General features: G+C 43.4%; 1 protein-coding gene across 1 annotated transcript in view; it reads left to right on the forward strand.

Annotated features, from left to right (window-relative positions):
• LOC311109796 (zinc finger protein 236-like) overlaps positions 1 to 12,226 on the forward strand; it is a 78,406-nt gene that overhangs the window by 14,590 nt on the left and 51,590 nt on the right. The window contains exons 7-10 of the mRNA XM_084152789.1: positions 4,356 to 4,478; positions 4,956 to 5,129; positions 7,785 to 7,962; positions 8,315 to 8,587. Of these exons, the coding sequence (XP_084008915.1) occupies positions 4,356 to 4,478; positions 4,956 to 5,129; positions 7,785 to 7,962; positions 8,315 to 8,587 (748 nt within the window). The remainder of the gene's footprint in view (positions 1 to 4,355; positions 4,479 to 4,955; positions 5,130 to 7,784; positions 7,963 to 8,314; positions 8,588 to 12,226) is intronic.

Consider the following 12,226-nt stretch of genomic DNA (forward strand, 5'->3'; position numbering starts at 1 on the left):
CATCAGTGCTCAGACTGTCCACAATAGGCTGAGAGAGGCTGGACTGAGGGCTTGTAGGCCTGTTGGAAGGCAGGTCCTCACCAGACATCCCCGGCAACAACGTTGCCAATGGGCACAAACCCACCGTCGCTGGACCAGACAGGACTGGCAAAAAGTGCTCTTCACTGACGAGTCGTGGTTTTGTCTCACCAGGGGTGATGGTCAGATTCAAATCTGGTGCAGTCCATGAGGAGGAGATGCACTACTTAATGCAGCTGGTGGCCACACCACATACTGACTGTTACTTATGATTTTGACCCCCACTTTGTTCAGGGACACGTTATTCCATTTCCACATGTCTGTGGAACTTGTTCAGTTTATGTCTCAGTTGTTGAATCTTGTTATGTTCATACAAATATTTACACATGTTAAGTTTGCTGAAAATAAACGCAGTTGACAGTGAGATGACATTTATTTATTTTTTGCTGAGTTTATATGTGTATATACACAGCTCAAAAAAATTAAGGGAACACTAAAATAACACATCCTAGATCTGAATGAATGAAATGATCTTATTAAATACTTTTTTCTTTACATAGTTGAATGTGCTGACAACAAAATCACACAAAAATTATCAATGGAAATCAAATTTATCAACTGTGCGGCCCCCCAAAGAAATGCCACCCCACACCATGACTGACCCACCGCCAAACCGGTCATGCTGGAGGATGTTGCAGGCAGCAGAACGTTCTCCACGGCGTCTCCAGACTCTGTCACGTCTGTCACATGTGCTCAGTGTGAACCTGCTTTCATCTGTGAAGAGCACTGGGCACCAGTGGTGAATTTGCCAATCTTGGTGTTCTCTGGCAAATGCCAAACGTCCTGCACGGTGTTGGGCTGTAAGCACAACCCCCACCTGTGGACGTCGGGCCCTCATACCACCCTCATGGAGTCTGTTTCTGACCGTTTGAGCAGACACATGCACATTTGTGGCCTGCTGGAGGTCATTTTGCAGGGCTCTGGCAGTGCTCCTCCTGCTCCTCCTTGCACAAAGGCGGAGGTAGCAGTCCTACTGCTGGGTTGTTGCCCTCCTACGGCCTCCTCCACGTCTCCTGATGTACTGGCCTGTCTCCTGGTAGCGCCGCCATGCTCTGGACACTACGCTGACAGACCCAGCAAACCTTCTTGCCACAGCTCGCATTGATGTGCCATCCTGGATGAGCTGCACTACCTGAGCCACTTGTGTGGGTTGTAGACTCCGTCTCATGCTACCACTAGAGTGAAAGCACCGCCAGCATTCAAAAGTGACCAAAACATCAGCCAGGAAGCATAGGAACTGAGAAGTGGTCTGTGGTCACCACCTGCAAAACCAGTCCTTTTTTGGGGGTGTCTTGCTAATTGCCTATAATTTCCACCTGTTGTCTATTCCATTTGCACAACAGCATGTGGAATTTATTGTCAATCAGTGTTGCTTCCTAAGTGGACAGTTTGATTTCACAGAAGTGTGATTGACTTAAAGTGTTCCCTTAATTTTTTTGAGCAGTGTGTGTGTGTATGTATGTATGTATGTATGTGTATATATATATAAGTGTGTGTGTGTGTGTGTGTGTGTGTGTATGTATATGTATATGTGTATGTGTATGTATACAGTACCAGTCAAAGTTTGGACACACGTGCTCATTCAAGTGTTTTTCTTTATTTTTACTATTTTCTACATTACAGGATAATAGTGAAGACATCAAAACTATTAAATAACACATGGAATCATGTAGTAACCAAAAAAGTTGAGATATTTGAGATTCTTCAAAGTAGCCACCCTTTGCCTTGATGACAGCTTTGCACGCTCTTGGCATTCTCTCAACCAGCTTCATGAGGAATGCTTTTCTAACAGTCTTGAAGGAGTTCCCACATGCTGAGCACTTGTTGGCTGCTTTTCCTTCACTCTGCGGTCCAACTCATCCCAAACCATCTCAATTGGGTTGAGGTCGGGTGATTGTGGAGGCCAGGTCATCTGATGCAGCACTCTATCACTCTTCTTGGTCAAATAGCCCTTACACAGCTTGGAGGTCTGTTTTGGGTCATTGTCCTGTTGAAAAACAAATGATAGTCCCACTAAGCACAAACCAGATGGCGTAGCGGTCTAAGGCACTGCATCACAGAGCTTGAGGCGTCACTACAGACCCGGGGTCGATCCCAGGCTGTGTCGTAGCTGGCCGTGACTGGGAGACCCATGAGGCGGCGCACAATTGGGACAGTGTCATCCGGGTTAGGGGAGGGTTTGGCCGGCCGGGATGTCCTTGTCCCATCGCACTCTAGCGAGTTGTGGTCACAAGATCATGACTCCTCCATCGGTTGCAGGCCCATAAAAAAATGAAAGCGACTAATGGAGAGGGAGAGAGAGCGAGGATAGCCTTGATGAAGAGAGGCAGCTCTGTGGGGTCATGAATAAGAAACAGTACATAAAGAGAGCTCCATCAGGGATGCAGGGTAAGCGGATGGATGGATGGATCCAGACTAATGCTGCACTAGTTCATGATCTGCCGCTGCATTTTACCACTCAGAAAAGAAGGCTTCCATTCTATAACACTGTCTGCAACAGAGCTTGTTCATTTAAAAAAAGCCTCTGCATGCATTCTGATCACAGCCATTGGTAGGAAATGGATTTGATATGGGCTGGGTCTTGTGTCTTCTGACCTTTGCCCCCCCCCCCCCGCTCCCCCTCTTCGTCTTTAATCAGTTAGATATACGGAAATAATATGGAACATTATTATGAAACATAAGCTTCTATTACTGATGTAGCAACATTTCACACATCTAATGTGATATTTTCACATATTTGAGGTTCAATGGGAAAAGAATGAGCCTAAATGAAAAGCAGTCTGGGTTATTCAGTGTGATGATGGCAGTCGAGGAGTTGGTGTTTATAGGCAGACATTTTGAGTGACTGGCTGTACGCTCTTCTGGACCTGAGTGCCACTTTCATCGGGTTTGTGTCCACTAGTCACCATTACTTACATCTGTGCAAATGAGGGCATGCAAATGTGAGGCTTCGTACTTTTTATTGAGTGGCCAACTCAATCAGCTAGCCTTTCATTTTTCCCCACCCCTCACAACAATACATGTGATAATTTTATCAACCAACATTTTTTTACAGAGCCCCTCAAATAAAAAAATTGTTTTAACGAATTGGGAAGAGACACTAAAGAGCGTCCATAGCATGTTTTTGTCCATCAGTGCTAACTGGCAGTGATTCGGTGAGTTGATTGAATCTGCCCCAAACCGCAGCTATTCAATGTTTTTGAATAATGCATGTGATTCTCACGAGTGTCATTCAACCTACTCTGGCAGTAAGGACCTCGGCTTTATGAACAGACTTTATGAATATATTAAAGTTGGATGTGATTAGGAATACATTTCATAAGCAGATGCATCTGGAATATGGACAGGGAAGTGGGACTGTTTTTAGATTACCCCAAAGTTTCCGGAAAGTTCAGGTAATTGTTCTCTATTCTCCTAATCGCTGCCTTTTATTAGATTGCCCTTTAAAATAATCAGAAGACATATATTTGTAATATCTGTCTTGGCTGAAGGTAAAATATGTATAATGTATACACTGAGTGTACAAAACATTAGGAACACCAGCTCTTTCCATGGCATAGACTTACCAGGTGAATCCAGGTGAAAGCTATGATCCCTTATTGTTGCTTGTTAAATCCACTTAAATTAGTGTAGATGAAGGGGAGAAGAAAGGTTAAAGAAGGATTTTTAAGTCTTGAGACAATTGAGACATGTATGTGTGCCATTCAGAGGGTGAATGGGCAGGGCAAAAGTTTTCAGTGCCTTTGAATGGGGTATGGTAGTAGGTACCAGGCGCAACGGTTTGAGTGTCAAACCCAGCAGCGTTGCAGTTCTTTTCACGCGCAACAGTTTCCCGTGTGTATCAAGAACCCACCCAAAGGACATCCAGCTAACTTGACACAACTTTGAGAAGCATTGGATTCAACATGGGCCAGCATCCCTGTGAAACGCTTTCGACACCTTGTAGAGGCCATGCCCCGACAAATTGAGGCTGTTCTGATGGCAAAAGGGGTGCAACTCAATATTAGGAAGGTGTTCCTAATGTTTTGTACACTCAGTGTATATCTTAGTTGGTATTAAATTATAATGACATGGTATTAGGTAGTTAGTATTATTTTTACCTGATGTAAAATCATTTCTTATTAATATAAAAACCTACAAAGAATGTAGCCTTCTGCTAATTCCCAAAGGTATCATATCCAATGAAAGCATTTAGGCCTTTAACAGCTCATTAATATAAATTGATAATCACAGTTGTCTGTATACTGACTTTGTTTCCTGTGTGTGTGTGTCTTCAGCTTACGGGAGTACCACTGTTCCCGTGCATGGACTGTAGCTGTGTGTTCAAAAAGCTAGGCAGTCTCAATGCCCACATCAGCAAGATGCACATCTTGCTCATAGAGGAATCGGCCAACACACAGGTGAGGGAGTGCATGCAGATGATGTGAACTTCTATACGTTTCTCCTGATTCGGTTTCGGACCTCTGCATTCAGTTTGTTGCCTCAAGCTGCAGCTAGCTTGATGCTGAGTGATCTCTCACACACACACACACACAAACACACACACACACACACACACACACACACACACACACACTGTAGCTCTACGACTGCATGCAGGTTTTATGTGATTATTTCAGAGTGGGTCTCAATATAAAAAAGCCTCATTTTCATATTATGTCATCGTGTTTTTGTAATTAAATGGAACCTTGAAATCAGGTGTTCAGGTACACTAGGCTTCCTCAAAAAATTTTCGCTCATCTATGATGCCCTCCAAAACACAAAATAAGATAGAAAATGCTCTACGCTGCTCAGGTCAGCTCACCTCTGCCATTCTATGTATTCCCTTTTCTCCTCTCATTCTTTCTACCTTCACACCCTCCCCCGCTGTCCCGTAGGAGGTGGAGGAGTCGGGTCAGGGCGTGGCGGGGTCAGAGGGCAGTGAGGTGGTGACTGACGTGATCCAGCAGCTCCTAGAGCTGTCTGAGCAGGTGACAGGGGAGGGGACCCAGTCACAGCCCCAAGAACAGACCATCACCATGGAGACGGCCATCAACCAGGACATCCTACAGGTGGGAAGCATAACACATTCAGGAATGCACGCATACACATAGGTACACACGCACACACACACAGCTGTCTTACTATACTTGTGAGGACTTTTTGGGGACCAACAATTGATTCCCATTCAAAATTATATTTTCCCTTACCCTAACCTTAACCACTAACCCTAATTCTAACCCTAACCTTAAACCTAACCCCTAAGCGTAAAGTAGCATTTTTACATTTTTGTGAGGACTTCTGGTACCGATTTCTAGAAAACAGTAGACTTTATTGATTTAAACTGGTGTTGAGAACAACGCAGCAGAGGTGGGCGGCAGTGGAGTGAGGAGACAGGGAAACAGCCATTGGGCCTTGAAAAAGCGCAGAGAGAGGAAAACTCATCTTAGTTATGATCAACTGAATGATGAACATATTGGAATAAAGTATGCAATTGAAGGCATGTATCAAATTCTTGCTTAGACTAAAACTCCCAAAGTCATATCCAACCGTTATACTAATTTAAACCAATAGTCGTGTGGTCACCTAGATTATCATTTCAGCACCGTTTTGATTGGGACAACACCATCACAGCGTGGGGGATTTTTGTTTTCACCGAATCTCCGTTTGGATATTTGGTAACAATTAAGCTGGGGGAAATGTTAGCTAAGTTGAGGTGAGTGCTAATGATCATCTTTATTCTAGTTTGCTCATATATTAACTGATCAGAACATGTTGCTAGCATGTTATACAAGTGGATTTTGCCCTTCACTCGCGTAGTAGCCTGTCCTTCTCCCGACTAAAAGCCTGTGACTTGTCTCATAATCAATCAATGTGATTTTGTTTCACAGATTCTCTGTATATTTGGTTAATTGATCTCTGGCTGGACAAGTGGAAGTGGTAGCTCATTTATTCGTTCACTGATCAAAAACATTTAGCATGCATTAATGTAGCTTAAATCAAGTGTGTTAGTTATCTATTGCCTTACATAGTAGCCTTATATAGAGCCTAGGCTATTTTCCCATCGTCCCAGAGATGGTCCCCGTTAGGATACCTTGATATTTAAACAATTTCCTCTCTTCAACTCCCCGTTATTCATGAGCTGATCTGCGATCTGTATAATGATCAACAAGATTTAGCCAAATTCATTCGTTGGAGGTTATCTAGCAAGCTTAGCAACTTTGCTCATTTGACTTTTGTTTGACTGCTGTTACAAAGTTTGTATGATTCGACAACGCTATAGCCTACTCGGGGTGCACTCTGTGCGTGCTCTGGGTCGAGAGAGCCTATGCCTACTGTTGAAATGCGCTGAATTAATTGAGGAACATGATTTCGCAATTCACAACAATGTCATTGGCGATCGAAAGTTACTCTATCATTACTAAATATCAGTTTCACTTGCTGTGAAATCTTTACATAGTGGCGCAGCCAAACCGGCAATGTGGCACAGTGACAATCTTATTTTGTGAGAACCCTGGCATAGTGACCATATCTTGGTTTTGAATAGGAATCGGTTTCAGGCTCATTTCATTTCTGTGATGTCGGACCAGGCCTGGGCTCGGGCTTCAGCTCACCAGGCTTGGGCCGGACCGGGATCTAATTTTCAGTTCTGCTTCTGATGAGAACTCTAAACTGCATTCGGGTCTCGTGTGCAGTCCGGCAGTGTCAATTATGCGTGTGCTTTGAATTCATGGCGACTTTGTGTGAAGTTAATATGCTAGCCTAAAGGCTTCCAACAACCTGATTGGATAATGTGCTATTTTATTTGTAGCCAATCTGCTGCTGCGCATGTGTATTTCGTGGAATTGCATTAGTGCGACATTGGAGGGGAAATGTTTTCTTGGGGAAATGTGAAGAGAGGTCCCAGGACTGCACCTTCCCGGTTACCGGTATTATTCCCTAGTGTCATGTAGCCTAGCTCTAATCATGTGATCGAGGCATAAAGCACAATATTGCCCAATACTATTGTTAAGTTGCGTCAATTCAAATCTGGTGTTAGGAACAAAAGAGGTCAATACACGTCTTCTAAAATAGACTAGTATTTTAATTAATGCAAACCACTTCAATGGTAAATATGATGTTCGTATATACGGGTCCACTGAAATACCACGCAGGGCACTCCGAGAACTAAGCCATTGTTATGAGTTCTTCTTAAAATACTCTGACAGAGATAGTTCCCACTCCCTGCTGGCCAATCAGAGTAGAGACTGAGCGTGGTTTAGACTAACTCAGCCTATCCGTTGGCGCACCGGCTGCTCCCAGCCCCTTGGCGCTCCACTGTTGCACACTATTGCCAGGCATAAGTTGTTATAACAACCTGTAGAGTCAGCGCCCAAAAGACACCGTTCCACTGTACTCTAAGTACCTACGTTCAAGGACGGTTCACAGACAACGGTTCCCAGACAACAAAGAGGCAGTGTTCGTATCTGTAAGAAATACAAGTCTTATCTCATCCTACCCCCTAACGTTCCTCACATGAATCACAGCTTGTTATGTGAAACAATTCATATCAGTACAGCACAAACCTTTTATGCTTTAATCATTAATGCATTCTTTCTAAGCTAGGTATCACATCCAGTTATGAGAAAATAGATCCCCACACTATGGATAGAAAGATTTATACATAGTATTAGTCACAGTTTTTGTTATACCTTGTCACCCCTGTACCCCCCCACACACACACACAGCAAGCCCTGGAGAACAGTGGGTTGAGTGTGGTTCAGTCCCAGACCAACGGAGTGGCCAGACAGACTCAGAGCCATGCCACCGGGGGGGCTCTACCTGACAGTAAGAAGTTACCAGGCCAGGACAAAACCACCAAGAAGGAGAAAAGAAGTATCTTCAAAAAACCTGTACAGATGCCAGGTAGGGCATACCCCAAATAATGTCCATGTGTGCTTGTGTATGAAACCGGGTCTTAGTCAACTCCATCAATTTACTAGCTTGTGAAATGTCCATTGACAATAAACAGGTATATTGCATATATATTCAATTGATTGATCCCCTGAATTTAAGGAATTTAAGTGGATTTGGTCCCAACGCTGTGCCTGCTCATCTCATGTGGGACCAGTGTCGTGTCCATTAGGGCACCATGTAGCGAAACGTAACATGAAAATGAATGTTTCTTATTGGACAGGTCCAGGTAGTCTCCCTGTTTGTCTGTTTTCTTCCCATTTGGTGCCTAATGAACGCAACCCATGTCCCCCACTCCCCGTAGGCTCCATCAGGGAGGAGAATGGCGTGCGGTGGCACAGCTGCCCTTACTGCAACAAGGAGTTCAAGAAGCCCAGCGACCTGGTACGCCACATCCGTATCCACACACATGAGAAGCCCTTCAAGTGCAAGCAGTGCTTCCGTGCCTTTGCCGTCAAGAGCACCCTCACCGCCCACATGAAAACGCACACGGGCATCAAGGCCTTCGAGTGCGAGTACTGCATGAAGTGCTTCTCCACGTCGGGCAGCAGGAAGGTCCACATGCGCCTACACACAGGTGAGAGTGATAGTATGGCGTTGTTATTAAGAGTGATATTAGCGCCATCAGAAATTGAATTTGAATTCAACCATTTTGATTGTATTCGTAGGTACACATTTAGTTCCTGTGGGCACTTACAGTGCATTCGGAAAGTATTCAGACCCCTTGATTTTTTCCACATTTTTTCCCAGCCTTATTTTAAAAGGGATAAAAACAAAACAAAAATCTAATCGATCTACACACAATACCCCATAATGACGACACGAAAACAGGTTTTTAGAACATTTTGCATATGTGTTATTTCATAGTTTTGATGTCTTCACTATTATTCTACAATGTAGAAAATAGTAAAAAATAAAGAAAAACCCTTGAATGAGTAGGTGTTCTAAAACTTTTTACCAGTAGTGTATAAAAAAACAGAAATACCTTATTTACATAAATATTCAGACCCTTTGCTATGAGACTCGAAATTGAGCTCAGGTGCATCCTGTTTCCATTGATCATCCTTGAGATGTTTCTACAACTTGATTGGAGTCCACCTGTGGTAAATTCAGTTGATTGGACATGATTTGGAAAGGCACACACCTGTCCATATAAGGTCCCACAGTTGTCAGAGCAAAAACCAAGCCATGAGGTCGAAGGAATTGTCTGTAGAGCTCCGAGACAGGATTGTTTCGAAGCACAGATCTGGGGAAGAGTACCAAAACGTTTCTGCATCATTGAAGGTCCCACGAACACAGCGGCCTCCATCATTCTTAAATGGAAGAAGTTTGGAACCACCAAGACTCTTCCTAGAGCTGGCCGCCGGGCCAAACTGAGCAATCGGGGGAGAAGGGCCTTGGTCAGGGAGGTGACCAAGAACCTGATGGTCACTCTGACAGAGCTCCAGAGTTCCTCTGTGGAGATGGGATAACCTTCCAGAAGGACAACTGTCTCTGCAGCACTCCACCAATCAGGCCTTTATGGTAGAGTGGCCAGACAGAAGCCACTCCTCAGTAAAAGGCACATGACAGCCCGCTTGGAGTTTGTCAAAAGGCACCTAAATACTCTCAGACCATGAGAAACAAGATTCTCTGTTCTGATGAAACCAAAATGGAACTCTTTGGCCTAAATGCCAAGCGTCACGTCTGGAGGAAACCTGGCACCATCCCTATGGTGAAGCATGGTGGTGGCAGCATCATGCTGTGGGAATGCTTTTCAGCAGCAGGGACTGGGAGACTAGTCAGGATTGAGGGAAAGATGAACGGTGCAAAGTACATAGAGATCCTTGATGAAAACCTGCTCCAGAGCGCTCAGGACCTCAGACTGGGGCAAAGGTTCACCTTCCAACAGGACAACGACCCTAAGCACACAGCCAAGACAACGCAGGAGTGGCTTCGGGACAAGTCTCTGAATGTCCTTTAGTGGCCCAGCCAGAACCCGGATTGGAACCCGATTGAACATCTCTGGTGAAACCTGAAAATGACTGTGCAGCAACGCTCCACATCCAACCTGACAGAGCTTGAGAGGATCTGCAGAGAAGAATGGGAGAAATTCCCCAAATACAGGTGTGCCAAGCTTGTAGCAACATACCCAAGACGACTCGAGGCTGTAATCGCTGCCAAAGGTACTTCAACAAAGTACTGAGTAAAGCGTCTGAATACGTATGTAAATGTGATATTTCTGGTTTTTATTTTGAATACATTTGCAAACATTTCTAAAAACCTGTTTTTGCTTTGTCATTATGGGGTATTGTGTGTAGATTGATGAAAAACAACAACAATTTATTACATTTTAGAATAAGGCTGTAACGTAACAAAATGTGGAAAAAGTCAAGGGGTCTGAATACTCTCCGAATGCACTGTATATCACTCCATAATGGTCATCCATGTGACTGTGTTGTCAGGTTTGCAGGAAGGCTGCTTTTGTACTCAATTCTGAATTTGTGATCAAGACTTATTATGATTAACGTTGGTTTCATAATCTGGTTTTGAAGGTTTAACGTGATTAAGTTATAGAAAAAAGTAATGATGCGACTAATGATTTGAAAAATTTTGCTTGAAAGGAATGAGCTCTGCTTTGTTTTTTGCGCAGGCTGTACATACTTCATCAGTCTCTCATTCACAATTTGAGAAGCACTTGATAATGCCTCAAATTTCCCGACGGCATCCCCTTTGTGTGGCCATAATGCACCCTAAAAAAATCCATGCAAAATGAGCCCATGGGCTCTCGTGGAGTGTTTGATTCGATTTTCGATTACATTTGCATTCATGTCAGAGTGAATAGAGGGACAATAGAATGCTGAGTACCATGTAGGTAGCAAGTTTGGTAGGCTACTAATGACCATCAGCAGCATCAGAGCTTGGAGAAGCCTAATTACCGTGTCAGCAGCATCAGAGCTTGGAGAAGCCTAATTACCGTGACTAAACGGTCATGTGGAATTTGACAGCCTTCATGACTTGTGACCGCCGGTGTGGTGGTAATACGGTCACCGCAACAGCCCTACTCTTAGTTGAGCAGTGAATATCAAACATATATTCAACCACAAAGACCATGGAAGTTTTCCAATGCCTTGCAAAGAAGGGCACGTATTGGTCGATGGGTAAAAATAAAACAACAGACATTGATTATATAAAACCCTTTGAGCATGGTGAAGTTATTAATTACACGTTGGATGGTTTATCAATACACCCAGTCACTACAAAGAAACAGGGATCCTTCCTAACCCAGTTGCCGGAGAGGAAGGAAACCGCTCAGGGATTTCACCATGAGGCCAATAGTGTCTTTAAAACAGTTACAGAGTTTAATGGCTGTGATAGGAGAACTGAGGATGGATCAACAACATTGTAGTTACTCCACAATGCTAACCTATATGACAGAGTGAAAAGAAGGAAGCCTGTACAGAATAAAAATATTCCAAAACACGATAAGGCACTGAAGTAAAACTGCAAAAAATTAATTAACTTTGTCCTGAATACAAAGCGTTATGTTTGGGACAAATCCAACACAACACAACACAACACATCACTTAGTACCACTCTTCATATTTTCAAGCATGGTGGTGGCTGCATCATGTTATGGGTATGCTTGTCATCGGCAAGGACTAGGACGTTTTTTAGAATAAAAAGAAACGGAATAGATCTAAGCACAGGCAAAATCCTAGAGGAAAACCTGGTTCAGTCAGCTTTCAAACAGACACCTAAAACACAAAGCCAAATATACACTGGAGTTGCTTACCAAGACAACATTGAATGTTCCTGAGTGGCCTAGTTACAGTTTTGACTTAAATCGGCTTGAAAATCTATGGCAAGATTTGAAAATGGCTGTCTAGCAACGATCAGCAACCAACTTGACGGCGCATGAAGAATTTTTGTAAGAATAATGTGCAAATATTGTACAATTTAGGTGTGCAAAACTCTTAGACTCCCAGCTGTAATTGCTGCCAAAGGTGACTAATGTGTATTGACTCAGGGGTGTGAATACTTATGTAAATGAGATATTTCTGTATTTCATTTTCAATAAATGTACAAAAATGATGGGATATTATGTGTAGATGGGTGAGGGGAAGACATTTTTTATTTAATCTATTTTGAATTCAGGTGTATCACAAGAAAATGTGGAATAAGTCAAGGGGTATGAATACAGTGAAAGCACTGTATAACCTGTCAGAAATGTCCA

Source organism: Coregonus lavaretus, assembly GCF_964263955.1.
Source record: "Coregonus lavaretus genome assembly, chromosome: 3".
Lineage (NCBI taxonomy): Eukaryota > Metazoa > Chordata > Actinopteri > Salmoniformes > Salmonidae > Coregonus > Coregonus lavaretus.